The sequence below is a fragment of the Neoarius graeffei genome, chromosome 3 (assembly GCF_027579695.1).
Source record: "Neoarius graeffei isolate fNeoGra1 chromosome 3, fNeoGra1.pri, whole genome shotgun sequence".
NCBI lineage: Eukaryota > Metazoa > Chordata > Actinopteri > Siluriformes > Ariidae > Neoarius > Neoarius graeffei.
In genome coordinates, this window is record NC_083571.1 from 118,266,670 (window position 1) to 118,286,314 (window position 19,645).

The following is a 19,645-nucleotide window of genomic DNA, read 5'->3' on the forward strand; positions in this document are numbered from 1 at the left end:
TCACCAGCACAGCTTACACACCAAGACAGACAGACAGACAGACGGGATGGCAGCAATGTAACGGCTTGTTTCAGAAGAGAGGATAAGAGGAGTGTGCAGTGAGAGAGAGAGAGAGACACACACCCCTCCATCCTGGTCCTCCTCAATCTTCAGCATCCAGCTCTTCCCCTTTATTTACGCCTGACTGCTCACACACTTCAGCTTCTTCCTCTTCCCTCCCACACGCAAACATCAGTCAGAAACACGGCTCCTAATTCAAACCACTTCAACCCTCCAGCTGCCACACCGTACATCGCTTCTCATCCTTAACCCTTAAACAGCCACAGCACTGTGATCTCAAACTAACACACAACAGCGAGTCATCTGAAACATCTGCTCGCTCTTATTAACGCTCTGAGTTTTAGCTCGCGTGCTAATACTACCCAACTTGTGATTACACTTTTTTTTTTTCATCTAAAGTGACCGGAGTTAATGGTTCTGTTCTCTACGCGGTCCTCTCAGTAAGCCACTGTGATCACTGACTGGGTGGAAGGAAACGAAGGTGATTTGTGATTGGTCGTAAGGAACAATGGTGAACAGTGACTGGTTATGGAGAACCATAGTGATCAGTGATTGGCTGTAGGGAAACAGTGATGTATTACTGGTCATAAGGAACGAAGGTGATCAGCGATTACCATGGTTCCCTATAATAGTGAATAGTGATTGGTCACAGGGAAACAATGGTGATGAACAGTGGTGATCATTACGATGTTCAAGTTGCTAATGTGGACTTAATCAGTCAGTCACTAGGTTTGTTCAGACTCGTCTCTTTTTGGAAAGAAATTTGCTAAAAGTGGTCTAACAAAGTCAACAGATCGAGCAACAAAGCCATCACCATGGCAACACTCAAAGGAAGCAACACAACCCAGGTTATGAAATGTTCTTCCATATGCATCTTGTAAATGTTCACCACCACTGCAATGTTATTTAGAAAAAAGAAGAGCGAGCGAGCGAGCGAGAGAGAGAGAGAGACTCAGAAGAGCTCTGCCAATCGAACCTTTCATGAGGAATACGGTTCGAGTGCCTGCAGGGACACGGGGAGTGTGAGAGGATCCTGAGAGATCAGAGCTCTCGGGTCACTCGGGCAGCTGCTTGATGGTTTGGGTTTATGGGAGCACATCTGTTTGAGGTGTTTGAATGATCTCATCACATCATCATCCTGCACATGTTTCACGTAACCACCTTCTACAGGAACGCTTTGATCAAAGAAATACGAGCTGAGAAAATTTCAACTTCTCTTTAACACATGATTATGTGAAAGAGAGAGGGGGGATGGAGGGAGAGAATCAATCTCTCTCTCTCTCTTTTTTTTTCTCTCCCACACACACATTTTTCTCCCCTGCAGTGGAGCTGGAAGTGCCAGGTAAAGAGCACAAAACATCAATTCTCCATGAGCTAAAAATACTCCAGGCAGGAGGACCACCACCAAAACAACGCGTTTTCACCATGAGAGACAACAGCTGAGGGAGAGAGAAATGAAATGCACACGTGCCATAGAAAACAAGCCATCATGCTGCCCTAACACACATTTACTCAACCACTTAACAGGCAGGAGACTGGATTTTTCTGGATTTTTCTGGATTTTTTTAAGCCACTGTGTCTTGTGCTCATTTCTCCACTAATTACACATTTCCTCCAACGCCAATAACGTTCATTTGACAGTTTCTCATTTCTTCATACTGTTCATATTTTCCTGAGTCGACTTGAACGCTAATGTGGTATTTAATGGCGTTTTTCCACTGCACAATCCAAAACATTAAAGTACTAACCCAAATGGAATGGGCACCAATGGACTTTGGAGTTCTGGTTCGTTTCCCAAAAACATGAGACGTGACATCATGCAGCCAAGTCCAACATGGAAGAAATGCTTGGTGGGACTCCATCACTTGGTTCTCCTGCTTAAAGGAGCCAAGAGGAAATTTGTTCATACACCTCGGTTTTTCTTGAATCTTCTGAAATAGTCTTTTAGGAAACACCACCTCTGTGTTGCGCAGCACCAGGCAACCAATCAGCATTGAACATTTCCACGAACTCCATACGGAGTATTAAAGGAAACAAATCCACTCTGAATGACTTGATCTTAAAATCACTGTTTATAACGAATGTGATTTTCAGCTGCATCTAAAATTTATTTTTAGTCATGTGACAATTCACCCAATCTGATTTCCCATGGGTTTTTTTTAATATTAAATGAACATTTTCTTTAAAAAAAAAAAGCAACATTTATTTTCCTATTATTTAAAATCAACGTAATTTTTTTGTTACATAAAAAAAATTCTTAACCATACCCACATTTTTAAAGGTTGGAATAAAATATAATACCCTATTAACTAAAAGATTCCTTTCATTAAAAATGAAAAGTTAATAACAAATAGGCCTTTTCTTAATAAACTTTTGAACATTTGCATTACCTGCATTTGTTTCTCTTTTCTTTATCTTTCAGCAGTCTGTAAAGAGAGCGCACTCTGATTTCTTGCTGAATCCAGTTCTACAGTCACACAACAGCTCTTCCACATTTTAGATCTGTGTTTGTGTTTTCACGCCATTCATGTTGTGTTACAGTGAAGTCACGTGCATTCTCGTTATTTAAATAATACTGTCTGGCGTTGAGTGGTACATCAGATATATTCCATTCAGCTGCTCGGCTTCGACTCGTTTAAAATCATGCTAACTGAATGGAATACATCAAATCACAAAAGAAGCCATCCATTATTATTATTATTATTATTATTATTCACACACACACACACACACACACACACACACACACACACACACACACACACCCACACACACCCCTTTCAGGTATTCAGTGCGTCTTTCTCTTTCAAAATTCTTCCATATTTAATGAAGCAAACCTGGCAGCCATGTTTGTTTATTTACAAATTGTCAGTCACTCGCTAGCGTGGAAGTTTTACATCGCCGACATGTGATGTCATGTTGTCTTGACAACCATGCAATATCATAAACCATATTCAACGCTCATTCTCCATTGGGTAGAGTGACGTCATACATGTAAGATAAGCGATATGCTAACAATATTGGATGCTATCAAACCAAATGAATGAAACCCGCTAGAAGGGAATAGAACACGTTTTTATTCCACAGAAAAAGTGTCCTGTACGGATAATAATTCACATTACTGCACTGCGTCTGCACTCTGTCTCAACAACACAATTACAGCTAAGAAAAACGAAGATTACGCAGCCCAATAATAATCGGGGTTCGTTTTGTATTTCATCAATTCAAATAGCCATAAATTTCTATCGCAGTTTAAGCTTAATCTTCTTTTCTTGACATGTCCGTCTAATTTCACTTTGGGTTAACAGATTTCTCAAAATACAATCCGACTCCCTGCAGAGAGGTTGCTTTATCTCAACCTGACGTGAGCGATGCAGCGGAGCTTTACTCTTCTAGTCTCATCATCAGGCTCCAAAGCTTCAACTTTCATGCAAATACAGCCATCATCATCATCATCATCGCGCTCGCCATCCTGTAGATCACCAACATGCCGACCGAGACTCTGCTCAAACAGCGCTGTACAGCTGCACTGCATTTCAGAACCGAGTCCAGCATTCACGCTCCTCTGCCTTTCTCATTAACTTTTGCCGTATAGATGTCCATAATGCCAAGACAACAACGACGTGACTTTTAATGGACACTTTAATGGCACACTGCGGAGTATTTTCCTGTCAGGCTCTCATCTCTCAGCCTCAAGCTTAATGATGATCGTGGAAGTGATGGATGACCAGCGCCACGAGTGGAGCATTAAGCTCGGAGTGACACACTGAGCAGCCAGACGCCACCACAATGAAAATGCAGTTAGCACAGAGAGTGTAAATCTCGAAACAGTGACACGGCCAGAGAGCCACACTGAAGCCTGCAAACCTAAAATACATGTTTCACAGTGGAAAGGCAACAACTCGGGCTCTTACTGGTGTGTGTTCTTACCAAATACATCTCCGATGCACTGAAGACACATTGTTCGTATACAGCTGGCACGTCCCACAGGAACAACGCTGTGTGTGGGGCAATTTATCAATTTAGCTAAATACAGGGGCCGACTACAACATTCAGTAAAGTTATTCCTGGAAAGTTGGCCAAAAAAATAAATAAAATCCAACTAACTAGTGAAGCAGGGTGTAGCGCTGCTTAGCTTAAAATAGACGCCGTTTCATTTCGGTTTGGTCAGCAACGCCGTGTTCTTTTCCAAGTTTGATGGCTGTGATCTTTTTTACAATAAAGTCACACTTTCATTCTTTCTGGAGTCGGCGTTTATGAACTCTTACTCTGTGCAGGAAAGCAGAACAAACCTTACACGGTAACGGCGTACAGAAGCTTGTAAATATTTTATAAGCCGATAAAGGTTGGAAGGAAAAGGAGGACGTCTGCACCGCCAGGCTCTGAAGTCCCGCTTTAACAGCACGGAAAATAAAAATCTGACCTACATTAAACGGAGCTCTCAGAAGGACATTTCTAAACTCGTATAATTCATTCTGATGACAGGAGTGCACGGGCGGTCAGAACATGCCCACGGTGGCTGATGTGTGAAAACTAAACGTCTGTTGTCATATTCTGATATAAATATGCATCAACCAATCAGGGACGATTGCTGGACTTTAATTGGACCAAATGTACATCTGCTGAATCACGGAGAGCCAACAAGAGCTTCGGTTCATGTTGACTTCCGACCACAAAATGGGAAAACTGATCTCGGTGACTGACGGTGAGCGGCATGGCTGTTAGATTAGAATAGATTAGATTGATCCCTTTGGGAGGGTTCCCTCAGGGAAATTAAGATTCCAGCAGCATCATTACAGATAAACAGAGAAAAGAAAATAGAGAAAACTTCTCGATAAATTAAATTAAGTAATTACATATACAAATATAAAAAGAATAAGATATGAGGAGAAAAAAACAAGTCCAGCAGGAGAGATATTGCACATTGTCCGGTATTGCTTATTGTCAGGCGAGGCTACTGCTCCTTCCCATCCTCTGTCGTCCTGTTCCCCCTCCTCCCCCCAGAGAGGAGTTGTACAGTCTGATGGCGTGAGGGACAAAGGAGTTTTTGAGTCTGTTCATCCTGCACTTGGGAAGGAGCATTCTGTCACTGAACAGGCTCCTCTGGTTGCTGATGACGGTGTGCAGAGGGTGACTGGCATCGTCCATGATGTTCAGTAGTTTGTCCATAGTCCTCTTCTCTGCCACCATCACCAGAGAGTCCAGCTTCATGCCGACCACAGAGCCGGCCCGCCTGATCAGTTTGTCCAGCCTGGATGTGTCCTTCTTGGATGTGCTCCCCCCACCCCACAGCACACCTCGGTGTAAAACAGGACACTGGTGAACACAGACTGATAGAACATCCACAGGAGTGGACTGTTGGCACCAAACTGGCTGGTTTCAAGTGTTTCATAAACTGATGGTCATGTGGGATTTTCACACAAAGCAGTGTTGGTACGTAAAACAAAACACATCCAGCGAGGGTCAGTTCTGTGGGCGGAAACACCTTGTTGATCAGAAAACTCAGTGAAGAACAGCAAACCTGTCCGAGATAACAGGAAGGCTATGATAATCACTCTTTACAAAGGTGGTGAGCAGAAAGGCATTTCAACATGTTGCACTTTGACGCAGATGGACCACAACAGTATCGGGTTCCACTCCGGTCACCCAAGAACATGAATCTAAGGATCCAGTGGGCACAGGCTCACCAAAACGAGACCGCTGAAGATTAGAAAATCTTTTTAAAAAAAAGGTAATTATCTTGCTTGGTGAATCTCATGTCATTAACGTTCTATGACCCTGTTGGGGAAGAAAAACATCAACTCTCACAAGCCACGCCTCCTTCACTGCGCCCGACAGGCACACAGGCCACACCTCCTTGACTGGGACTATTTATTATTCATGCAGAAAAAAATAAAAACACCGCTCCTTGATTAAAAATTCCATTAGAAGAATAATTTGATGAGACATCAAGAGGAGCCCCATGCACATCCCTAAGTGTCTCCATGGCAACACCACCCGCAGCATCCCGACTTCAAAGCCTCGGCTCGGACTTCAGAGGGAAGACTGCGTGTTTGGACACGCTTAAATAAACGCCACAATAACAACTAGCTTTCTTCCTACCATCAGGATAATAAGAGAGCACGCGGGAGAGACTGTTTGAGCTCAGATCACAGTGAGGCGTTTGATTAATAAATATTCAGCCTGCAGGCAAATCCACGCTCTAATGAGTGATGAAGGAAGCCGTATGTAAACACTCGCTGTCAGTTATGCTTCAGGTCTTACCTGTAGTAACTTCACTGCTGACATTATGAGTCACAAGATTCTGAACGCCTGCCCCCCACACTTTCCATCTCACTCCTCCTCCTCCTTCTTGGCAGGGTTCACTGGGCCAATAGGCCAGAGTGACACATGGAGGTATAAAAATAGCTCAGTGGAGAGAAGCTGCTGTGTTACACCAGCACTGCCTCTGCGTCTCCTCTCTTCTCTGTGACTTTCAAAACGCCCAGTGCTCCTTTTCAAAACCATCCCTTTTTTTCTTTTTATGTTCATGTTGCGGTTTCACAAAAAGTCCCATGACACACAAAAAGGCACCGAAGCAGACACGCCCCTGACGAACGTTCCATCCTCCACACTGAAACCCGATAGAAGAGAAGAGTGTTCCTGCATCTTCTACCACAATGCTCGCTTCTGATTGGTCAGAAGGTGCTGATGAACTGTAACAGCAGCTTTGACAGTAGTGCTCATTTTAATGCAAATCGCAGGTTTGTATTTAATTCATTCGTTTAAACTCATTCACAGCGACTTGGATGATGGACGATCTGCATAAACTAAGCCCAAGAATAAACAAACACAAAACACAAATGTTATTTAGACAAGTTCAACATAAAATGTTGAAATGGTGAATCTTATATGCTTATAACACCATATATAACCCTCACTGGGCCAGAGGCGCACACAGGCCACGCCTCCCTCACTGGGCCAGAGGCGCACACAGGCCACGCCTCCCTCACTGGGCCAGAAACACCTCATTTATGAGGACTGAAACCCAGAGCCACACCTCCCTCACTGGGGCAGAGCCACACCTCCCTCACTGGGGCAGAGCCACGCCTCCCTCACTGGGGCAGAGCCACGCCTCCCTCACTGGGGCAGAGCCACGCCTCCCTCACTGGGGCAGAGCCACGCCTCCCTCACCAGGACTGAAACCCAGAGCCACACCTCCTTCACCAGGACTGAAACCCAGAGCCACGCCTCCCTCACTGGGGCAGAGCCACGCCTCCTTCACCAGGACTGAATCCCAGAGCCACGCCTCCCTCACTGGGGCAGAGCCACGCCTCCCTCACTGGGGCAGAGCCACGCCTCCCTCACTGGGGCAGAGCCACGCCTCCTTCACCAGGACTGAAACCCAGAGCCACGCCTCCCTCACCAGGACTGAAACCCAGAGCCACGCCTCCCTCACTGGGGCAGAGCCACGCCTCCTTCACCAGGACTGAAACCCAGAGCCACGCCTCCTTCACTGAGATTGACAGGTAGAGACCCCACCCTTCCTTCACTGACTGAATCAGAGGCTGTATAAGTGATGAAACTCTCCGCGCCTGCTGTATGTACAGCTTTATAAAAGCAGTGACGCGTGCTATACTCAAAGTGTGTATAATTTTACAAGTATAAAATACACGTATGCCTGGACGCGTCTCATTGGCTGAGAGCGTGTGAGCTGATCGAGAGACAGGCTGAGCGCCCAATGGCACGCTGACAGCTCAGCGCAGTGAGCAGAGAGCCAGCGGAGGAAGTGCTGCAGTCGGAGAGGAATGCATAAACACACAGCCCTTCTCTTCTCCTTCACACTGACGCCACACTCAAACGCATTTCTTCAGCACATTTCTGATCCAAACGAGCTGCGTGTCCGAGTTACAACCCTCCCAACACATCTCTGCGGAAAATCCCAGAACTACAGCGTGCCTCTCGAGAACTGCATACAGAACGCCATGAAGAAGAGAAACCGCGTGGGGCGAAGCTGAAGGGAAGAACCGTGGGCTCAGCAGGGGGAGCCCAGCCTCTTCTGCTGCTGCGCGACTGGACGACTGCAGGCTTTCTGCTGTTCAGAACGTTAGAAAGGGTTAAAATGAAGCGGTTTCTGTGAGCTCCAACACTAAATACCGCACTGTTCATGGCTTCCTGACAAAATGAAAAGGGAAACGTGGTACAAAATAAAACGTTGTACAACCCCAATTCCAAAAAAGTTGGGACAAAGTACAAATTGTAAATAAAAACGGAATGCAATGATGTGGAAGTTTCAAAATTCCATATTTTATTCAGAATAGAACATAGATGACATATCAAATGTTTAAACTGAGAAAATGTATCATTTAAAGAGAAAAATTAGGTGATTTTAAATTTCATGACAACAACACATCTCAAAAAAGTTGGGACAAGGGCATGTTTCCCACTGTGAGACATCCCCTTTTCTCTTTACAACAGTCTGTAAACGTCTGGGGACTGAGGAGACAAGTTGCTCAAGTTTAGGGATAGGAATGTTAACCCATTCTTGTCTAATGTAGGATTCTAGTTGCTCAACTGTCTTAGGTCTTTTTTGTCGTATCTTCCGTTTTATGATGCGCCAAATGTTTTCTATGGGTGAAAGATCTGGACTGCAGGCTGGCCAGTTCAGTACCCGGACCCTTCTTCTACGCAGCCATGATGCTGTAATTGATGCAGTATGTGGTTTGGCATTGTCATGTTGGAAAATGCAAGGTCTTCCCTGAAAGAGACGTCGTCTGGATGGGAGCATATGTTGCTCTAGAACCTGGATATACCTTTCAGCATTGATGGGGTCTTTCCAGATGTGTAAGCTGCCCATGCCACACGCACTAATGCAACCCCATACCATCAGAGATGCAGGCTTCTGAACTGAGCGCTGAGAACAACTCGGGTCGTCCTTCTCCTCTTTAGTCCGAATGACACGGCGTCCCTGATTTCCATAAAGAACTTCAAATTTTGATTCGTCTGACCACAGAACAGTTTTCCACTTTGCCACAGTCCATTTTAAATGAGCCTTGGCCCAGAGAAGACGTCTGCGCTTCTGGATCATGTTTAGATACGGCTTCTTCTTTGAACTATAGAGTTTTAGCTGGCAACGGCGGATGGCACGGTGAATTGTGTTCACAGATAATGTTCTCTGGAAATATTCCTGAGCCCATTTTGTGATTTCCAATACAGAAGCATGCCTGTATGTGATGCAGTGCCGTCTAAGGGCCCGAAGATCACGGGCACCCAGTATGGTTTTCCGGCCTTGACCCTTACGCACAGAGATTCTTCCAGATTCTCTGAATCTTTTGATGATATTATGCACTGTAGATGATGATATGTTCAAACTCTTTGCAATTTTACACTGTCGAACTCCTTTCTGATATTGCTCCACTATTTGTCGGTGCAGAATTAGGGGGATTGGTGATCCTCTTCCCATCTTTACTTCTGAGAGCCGCTGCCACTCCAAGATGCTCTTTTTATACCCAGTCATGTTAATGACCTATTGCCAATTGACCTAATGAGTTGCAATTTGGTCCTCCAGCTGTTCCTTTTTTGTACCTTTAACTTTTCCATCCTCTTATTGCCCCGTCCCAACTTTTTTGAGATGTGTTGCTGTCATGAAATTTCAAATGAGCCAATATTTGGCATGAAATTTCAAAATGTCTCACTTTCGGCATTTGATATGTTGTCTATGTTCTATTGTGAATACAATATCAGTTTTTGAGATTTGTAAATTATTGCATTCCGTTTTTATTTACAATTTGTACTTTGTCCCAACTTTTTTGGAATTGGGGTTGTATTTCTACAATCAGAGTATCGTACATTTTGGACGCACGTGACTAGATGTCAGAAAAGTGAACAGAAGAGACTAAAAATCCAAATCAAACCAGACCTAAAATCCAAAGTGACCTCATTCATCTTGATAATGTCGATGGTTATAATCTTGTTTTTCTAGAATCTTCCATTCGAATCTAAGACTTGCCCATCTCTATACGTTCCCTGGCACTGCACTGGACCACAGATAAATTCATTTTCATATAAAACAAAATTACCTTAAAGCCAAGTCGTGGTTTTCTCTCCACACAGACCAGAGTCCATGTCCTCTCCCCAAAACAGCTTCGTTCTTTTTCACACTAACGAGCTGTGTATATTATTAAACTAGTGAGGTAGGAGTTTCACAAAGCACAAATAAAGAATCAAGGACATTTGAGAAAAGAATATTTAATGATGCCTTCTATAAAGTGGAACCTGTTTTAAAAAAAAAAATAAAAATAAAAAATAAAAAAAATAATAATAATAAAAAGCTCTCAGAGTAGGCGTGTCTGAATTATGAGCAGTGGAACGCATAGATAGAATTCAGTACATCTCCAAAGACCTGTGTGTTGAGAAGGTCTTCTGGAACTCACCGGAAGGCTGGAGGGTCGCTCTTGCTGGTTCAGGCCCATCTCATCGTGGTTGGGCTTCCCGGGAGTCATAGCGGGCTGGGCTCGGCTGCCGTACGCCTCCTGAGGAGCGTCCTGTACAAAGATGGAAGGTTTTTCAGGATATAAATCAAAAGATTGTGTGTGAACCTGTGTTATGGAGTCTGTTTATTTAAAATAAAAAATAAAACTCTTCAAGATTAACCCTATATCTCTGCAAAAACGATGGAGAATCTACAGCAGCATCATCTACACTTGGATGTGACATGAAACAAACACCCCCCCCCCCCCAACACGAGCTGGGAAATGTATTGTGTGAGTGCTGGTGGCCATGTGCTTCATACAGCGGCGTAAACAAACCTCACTGCTCTGTAACAGTCACTAAAAGCACAGAAAGGTAGAGAAGGAGGGAGTGGAGTGGGTGGGTGGGGGGGGGATCCAAGCCTGCCAGAGTCTGACATTTATTTAGAAATGTATGCGTGTGTGTAGAAGAGTACAATGATAACTGGGTCACAGCAAGATCACACCCACGGGCTGCTGTTTACACTGCAGTCATGACACTACAGCTCAGTGGGAATAACGTCAGCCACTCCGGCATTATTAAAAACGCGTATTCTGCAGTGCGTCGCTGCGACTGACAGGGCCACGCAGTGTACGCCATCGAAAAAATAAAATCTCTCTCAATACCAACGCCATCTCAGAGATCATATCAACACAGGACCGATCTATCGCACAGCCCGAGCTCCCACTAGCTACAAAAACGCCTACCAGGGTGTACGTCCAGGGTGTACGCTTAATTTTTTTTAGCCAAACTATTTCCCGTGACCAAGCCAGGAGCAGCAGCACGAAAAAGCAGACACGGAGATAAAGCTAACAGAGAGGGGGAAACTGACAGAAATCAAAATTCTTCAGGAGAAGGCTGGAGATTTTCAAAACGTCTCCAACTCCGTTTGAGATCTCACTCAGCTGAAATAATAAAAGCCTGAAGCCATTTAGACGATTCTGCTTGAAGTAGCTTCCTTTAGTGTACACGGTAATAAAAGCGAAAGTCGAGGACCACCCAGTGGAAATCACCACCAGCTGTTCATACACTAAATAGAATCGAATCAAAGCACGTTAAGATTTCTTTAAAGAAATCAAGATAGTTATATTTTTACACTCCTCCTTGGTTTCTGGTCCTTTTGTATATGAGCAGGGCTGAGTATCGGCACCGAGTCGATTCTGAATCACAGGCCAACGATTCATGATTCGATTCATGATTCAACAGGAATGAGATATGAAATATTATACAGCAAAAATTAACTGAGCACGAGACAGCTTAATGGGGGCGGGGACTAATAATTGCCCTTAATCCTAGTCGGAGTCCATCTATTTAACTCACTGGCCACTTTTGATCTTATAAGTGAAGATTCATAAAAACAAAGTGCATGAAAAACAAAGGAAAAAAGTACGATGTCAGACACCGTTATCGAGTGAGAGTTGGTAAGCCAAGTCGACGTCAACACATAAAATAAAAATAGATTAGCATAACGCTAAACAAAAAGTTTGGCCTGTACGGAGTCCGACTGCACGTTGAGAGCTGGCCTTCTTTCTCTGATGTAGAGAATTCCGTACAGTCAGCAGTCGGATTTACTCTCACACTTTAAGATGAAGGTCTTGTTAATGTCTTTAGGTGCAATGCAAAACTTTGTTATCTTAAAGTGTGAGAGTAAATCCGACTGCTGACTGTACGGAATTCTCTACATCAGAGAAAGAAGGCCAGCTCTCAACGTGCAGTCGGACTCCGTACAGGCCAAACTTTTTGTTTAGCGTTATGCTAATCTATTTTTATTTTATGTGTTGACGTCGACTTGGCTTACCAACTCTCACTCGATAACGGTGTCCAAGCGGCACCGGAACGTCACGCTTTTTCCTTAATTTTTAGTACACTCTACTTTTAACCACAGTAGAAAAGCATTCACTCAAAAAAAAAAAAAGAAAGGAAAACAAACCCCTGCACCTTGGTCTCAAAGATCAATCCATAAGTTTTACAGCTCGATATCGAATTAGATGAATTTTTAAAAAAAAGAGATTAATTGAAAAAACAAATAAATGAAGGATATTTTTGCCCGCCCCTATCATACAGTATGATGAGTTTTGCTGTGGTTTATTTTGGTGATATTGTAGTTCTGGGTCTGGAGTGTCGGTTGGCTGGTGCAGCAAAATCAATTCTAATAAATAAATAAAGATCACACAAGTAATTATTTTTATAATTGAATCACCGGTTGACTAATTATGATTTCCAATACCAATACTGTGTAAACGTTAATTTCAAGAAACAACTGAAAACCATCCTATTTAAATCCGCTTATGCTTCTTAGATTCTGACTTGTTTATTGAATTTTAATGATTTTTATTTATTTATTTTTATTCTGTAGTGATTTTAGACTTGAAGCATAATTGTTTGCTTTTTTTTTAAACTGTAAAGTGCTACCAAGTGTGTACACACTCTCTCTCTCATATATATATATATATATATATATATATATATATATATATATATATATAAGTTATTACAATAACCAATTTAAGATTTTTAATAAAGATTTAAGATTATATTTCTACACACACTTAACAGGTTTCATTAACGTATTAAGCTCATATTTCACTCCACTGACCGAACCTTCGCAAATTTATCAAGCTGCTTCCATGAACCCTGACGGATTGTGAGACAAACGCTGACCTTTCAGTCTGTTTCACCTCACCAAGCAGGAGCTTTCCGTTTCAATTAATAATAATAATAATAATAATAATAATAATAATAAAAAACCTTCATGCGGTTTGAAAATTTCAGGCATTGCTTTCTCTGACCGCGCCCCCCGATCATTCCCACTTCACTCCGTGCCGTATTTCTTCCCCAGTGCTAAAGGTGTGCAGTGGTGTTCAGATCCCACAGGACGTATTAACTGTTCTGTAGATCACCGAGCAAAACCATGCAGCCAGTGTGACCGCTATTGAGTAATGGCATTCCTTCATTTCAGTTATTTATTCCAGAAAGAGCAGCGAGTGCAGCTTTTCTCTCCGTCACGCTTTCAGGGGTTCAGATGAAGTTCAGCTGAGCTCGGCGCCAGACCCCGTTTTTCTCCCCGAGTTCAATCTGATTGCTCCTGACTCGTTATCATCTAAGCAAACAGCAAGGATGTTAGAAACAATCAGTCCATCTGTTTCATCTGTTCATTAAAAAGAAGAAAAGGGAAAAAAAAAACTATACAGTGAAAAGAAACAGAAGCAGCTGTTCCCAGGCCTCCAGTACTGTTTTACACTCAACCCTAATTAGGAGCCAAGCACTGAAGGAGTGCTGGTAAAATTACTGCAATCCGTAGGTTTTCTTCCTCCTCCTCCTCCTCCTCTCTCTCTGCCAACTTCTTTAGAGGTTGTTGCATTTTCGACTCGGTTTGTTTCTCTGTTCCCGACGTAACTCAACAAGTAGCAAACGGATTTTGAAGAAGTTTGGAGGAAAGGTGAACCATGGGCTGAGGAACAACTGATTAGATTCTGATGCAAATCTGGACATGTATGTAAACATCTGGATATTCAAATCCACTGTAACCCTGCTCTAACAAACTCCTTGAGGGACATCCAAATAGTTCATTATACCAAAAGTTATACTGGAATACTGAAATGGACCCACTTGTCACACCAAACTCTCACATTATATGCAAAATTTTCAGCACATTCTCCCGATCACGCATTCCTCCTCCCGAGTCACTATCGCAGTTCACTGACGGAGTTAAAGGATCACGAACGAGGGCGAGGATTTCATCTCCTCTTATGGAAATGATTGACTATGATACAGCAGTAACCTCAATCTCCAAACACTGACTCACTACATGTTCTAAATCTTCACTGTTCAGTTCATGTGATTTGGGCGGGGCAGAGGATATAAAAACACCACCAGTGTGCTTTAACTAGGTGTTAACTTTAGCAGGATCAGCAGTCACTTCACACTTTTATCGATCCTTTGAGCTCCGTTCTCGATAATCGTTAGTGATCGACACCTAAGTGAGGCTCGTTAAGCCTTTATGGTGTTAAGACGTATCGTTAACTGCAGACTTGATTGCTTATTGTTTGTCTCTGGGTGAAGAGAAGCGCATGAATCTGTGTGTGTGTAAGCAGGTGAAAGATGGGTGTAATTGCAGGAAGTGTGTTTATTTACAAACAGGACAAAAGTGTAAAACAAAGAAACGCAGGGTTGTGAAACAGGCAGTGGTCACGCGAGGCACAAACAGAACGGTGGAATCCGAATATACAAAACAAAAATCAAAGTCAATACACAGATATAAGGCTTGGTAATGTGAGACACTCGGTACAGCACGGATAATTTTCCAAGTCTGGCGTTCCAAGTGCCAATGCGTGTGGACTAGGGATGTTAACCGATGACCGTTTGACCGGTGGTTGACCGAATCAACGTCAACTGGTTAATTTTTTTTTTTGGTTGTCGGTGAAAAAAAAAAAAAAAAAAAATCAATCGTTTTGAAGCTGCTGATTTTGGAGCGGAGAACCTGGAATTCTGTGTTGTAAACGCTTGGGCCATGCCATGCGGTGTAAGGACGACAGCTGACGAATCAGAAACACCCATTCAGTCATGTCCCGCCCCAGTTAAAGACAGCTGACAAATCAGAAACACCCATTCAGTCATGTCCCGCCCCAGTTGAACACAGCTGCCACTCAGCGGAAGAAAAAAAGTGTAGACACAGGCTTTTTAGCTTACAAATTACTCTTCTGTTTTTTTTTTAATTATTATTAGAAGGCACATGGAGTTTCGTCCTGCCTTGGCCAGTGCGTTCTGAAAGTGTGTTTCGGTCTGTAGCCAACAATGCATGTTACTGCAGATCAGATCTCTCCACACAAACTAAAGGCGCAGATGCCGACTTTTTCACGGCTTTTTCATGGACTGTAACGGCATTTGCTTATGTAGTAATTTTAATACAGAATTTACTCTGATGAAATTATTCAGACACTCCAACGCCCCCCCCCCAAAAAAAAATCGGATCTGCACGAGCCGTGAAAAAGGCACGCCGTTTGCATCCCTGTTTAAACTCATAGCTTAACCGACTTTAACCGGCTAATGAGGCTCGGTGGTCGGTCAAGATTTTTTTTAGTTTTCGCATCCCTAGTGTGGACATGACACAGTGATGATTTTTTTTAAGAATCTGACTCCTTGTCATTGAAGGTGGGGAACACAAACTTAGTTTGCTATATGTGAAAGTTCAGAGTAAAAAGAGTTGGTTATAGCAGGGTTGCAGTGTATGGGGCTCGGTGGAGGGATACACTCCATCAAGTGCCCTTTGAGTTATTATTATTATTATTATTATTACACTTCCAGATGGGAGTTTTGGTAGCCCAGAGAATGTTTTGTACAAGGTTAAGAATTCTGGTAACGTTTATCTCAACAATGCAAAGTTATAAAAACAACACTTTCCTCTGAGTCTCTCCATCGTGCCAAGTTCAACAGATACCACAATGTTAATTTTCGCCAAATTGGATTTCCTGTCCATTCTGAAATTTTAAAAAACAAAACAGCTTGCTCACATCTACACATCTGATCCAACCATCACCAAATTTGGTGAGACCAATCCAAACACAACACGCCTCTCAGAACTTTGAGATGATACGACATTACAGGCATTTACTGTAGCAGACGCTCTTATCCAGAGCAACGTACAACACACCCAAACACACCACATCAAACTAGCCAACTTCTGGTCTCAGAACTGCATGTCTAACCATTAGGCCATGGCTTCCCAAACACTTCTTTGAGAGTATACTTCTGCTGAGGTTATTTAATGTAATTATGTGATACAAGGTCATGTGGCTCAAAACCCAACACCTTCGTGTAAACAAGGAGAGAATTTTCTTATTGTGTACTGGGAAGTAGGCAGAGGATGTATTTATTACCATCTCGTATGGTTCATCGTTGATGCATAAACTAATGTGACGGCAAAGTCATCAAACAGGAAGTGAGGCCATTTCTCAGTGACCTTGAACTTGGCCATGGTGTTAAATAAGCTCGGAGTTCACTTACAACTTCAGAAGGCTCCTGAGAAAACAGGACGTGAGGCAATCTCTCACTCACGGCCTCAGGTTTTACCATCAAATTTAGTATCTCCTTGGAAACAAGAGTCGAGGATCCCAATGACTTCTAGTCTTCCTTCTTGACTAAGGAGTGAGTAGAAGGTGCTTGGCTTGTTGATCACTGGATGACTAATTAATCCCACATCGATTAGTAGCATGTTTACATTAGGCGTGATACTACAGCAGTCTGACCCGACATGAATTAATATCTCCTTAAGAGATAATAGAAAAGAATAATAAAAGATTGCTTAATATGATGACCGATACTGGATTAGATATCTGATTCACTGTAAAACTCCATACAAATAAACTCAGTCACAGACTCTGTTTGCGTGCATGTTATCTTCTGTATGATGTCTACAGCGTGCCAGAGCTAAACTACAGACTCAGACAACACACACGTTCCTGCTGATCGACCTCATTTGGAGGTACGTGGAAAACGGTGGCCATTTTTTTCATATTTGTTTCCAAAATATTCAGAGTCCAAACAAGATGAAAAACTTAAAGCATATACACAGAACATGGCCTCACTTTTCGTTTATAAATGCTTTGAGACCTCAAGAATGGCACAGGAATAGTTTTAAGCGTTAACAATAAATCTAAATTAGTAATTTTTACGATTAAAGTGATTCATATAGGTAGCGGTCTGAATGAATGACCTTGACGTCCGTGACGTCACAGCAGGAAGTCTATCGGTCTCATCGCCATTTCCGCTATACTAAAACACAGAGCTGACTGCAACTCCGATCCTCCATTGTGAGCTAATTTATCGCCATGCCATGTAGATGTGTTGCTGGTCGGTACAGCAACACGACAGAAGGTGGATTTACGTTGCATTCACGGCCCAAGAATGTTCAAACTACAAAGATTTGGACGCGTTTTGCAAGAAGTTCACGGGCACATTGGGCGCCTACGAAGTGGTCTCTCCTCTGCTCTGCACATTTCACTGAAGACTCGTACGAGACCTCTGATCTGTTGAGGAGCGTTGGCTATAAGCCCGGATTGAAAGAGGGTGCAGTACCAACAATTAAAGAAAAAGAAAACTACAAGAAAAGGAAAGTAAGTTCAGTTGCACCAGTTCTCCCGGAGCGTGAGCCAAGCAGTAATGGCGGAGTACTCAGTATGGAGAAAACGGAGAATGAGTGGAGCAGCCGTCTGATTTCTCCGCTGGATATGCTCGCCTCAGCAGCAATATCTCGCCCTTACGTGGAAAAAGTGAATGAATGAAGAACTGAAAGTCAGATTGTTTCAAAAATAAATCGCCCACAAGCTCGGCCTTCAAGAAGTGAGAACACAGACGGGTAAGATGCGACACTCATTTCGATACAAAACAACAAAAACATGTCGTTTACCTGCATTTAGATTAATCCATGGAACTTGTATTGTGTGTTTAAGTTAGCGGTATAAGATTATTTAATTTGCTTCAGAATGTGATTGTCTCAGTTCATCTGATTATTTAATGAGCCTTTTACGTTTTATCAGTGAAAATGCATGCATGTACATGTGTGTTGCATAAGTTATAGCACCCATCCTGTTTTAATGAGAGTGACATGAGACGGTCAGTTCAATTCCATCCAATTCTCTAGACAGCTTTGTTCTCCGACTTTATTTTGTAAGATGGGGGCCTCCGTGGCCGACGTGTTACTATCAGATTCACTTTCAGATGGTTCGAACTGATACGGTTCTACGTGTATAGCAGTAGCATGTACACACGCTCCAATTTCAGGACTATCACAGTCAGCTGTATTACTATCTGAGGAATCCGAAGAATCTCCAATAAATCCGAACAAAGAGGCCATTGCACCCGCTCTCACCTGCCAAGTCTGGCTTTGGCCTATAGCACCGGTTCCCGCTGTGACGTCACACACTCAGGGCTGGCTGGCTCAGCGGGGCGGCTCCAATGACAACTTTGCGGTCGATTTTAACTCTCAAAAATATATTTTTTATTCCCATTTATGCAGCATACAAGAGTCAAGGATGGAGATACTATCCACTCAAATTTATTTAAAAATAAAAGTTCTGCAGATCTGCTATTAAGTGCAGACTCGTACGTGAAGAGTTGTGTATACTGTTTATCCAGACTGGACGTCTTTCCTGAGGACATGATATAATGTCTGATATGATATGATACACGTATAATATCTTTAGCTCAAAGTTCCATGCCTAATCACTCCTAGAAGGAACCTTGGTTTGATATTTAAAAAAAAAAAAAAAAAAATCATACTCTGGCACGAGTCCTCCGTGTATCTCTGCTCAGATTGTGTTCCTGATGAACAGTCTTTATCACGACTCGGCTCGGCTCGAGAGCACACAGTGAAATCACAAGGTCAGGTCAGCGTGCTGCTTTCCTTCTATACGCCTGGAAGTGCGCACACGGACAGTGCGGAGCAGGCCCGAGCCTCCAGCCTGGCACAGAGCAGTGCACGAGTGGGGTTCCAAAACCGAGAGAACAGCTTGTTTAGCGACTCATCCACAGGAAGATTCAAAGCTCGGATTCGGCACTGAGCTGCAACACGGCAAACCAGGACATCGTGTACAGCGTCGCCGTAGCGGAGCGAGCCACACTCGCCCGCTTCAGATTTCTGTCCCAGCTGAGAAAGACAGGGCTGAAAATAATACACAGTGTGCTCCAGGAACACCAACACAGCAGCGCATACAGAGTGGCATTTCAGCCTGAAGGAAATCCAGGAATTATGAAATAAATGCCCCCCCTCCCCTCGGGGCTCACTAGAAAATGAAGGCACAGTTTAGGAAGAAAAGAGAGAAATGTAAAATGTCCCATTCAGAAAAGCTCAGTTATAAATAGCATTTTAGGAAATTAATATTAATTGTTAAGATTAATGAAACAGCTCATAATACCTGTTATTCTCTCCACATTCACTGGATATGAGCGATCGCACACACTGATTGGCTACTCTACTACTAGGATATCAGCTCATATACCATGAGTAGAGAAAAACAGAACGGTGGAGCGTGTTACTGAACCAACCGAGGATGAAATAAAAACTCTACTCGAAAACAAAACCCCAAAAATAAAAAATAAA

General features: G+C 43.0%; 1 protein-coding gene across 9 annotated transcripts in view; it reads right to left on the reverse strand.

The window, feature by feature from the left end:
• Positions 1-19,645, reverse strand: part of arid1b (AT-rich interactive domain 1B) — a 123,285-nt gene that overhangs the window by 56,926 nt on the left and 46,714 nt on the right. For all 9 annotated transcript variants that reach the window (XM_060917993.1, XM_060917990.1, XM_060917988.1 and 6 more), the window contains one exon: positions 10,473-10,583. In XM_060917993.1, coding sequence (XP_060773976.1) covers positions 10,473-10,583 — 111 coding nt within the window. The remainder of the gene's footprint in view (positions 1-10,472; positions 10,584-19,645) is intronic.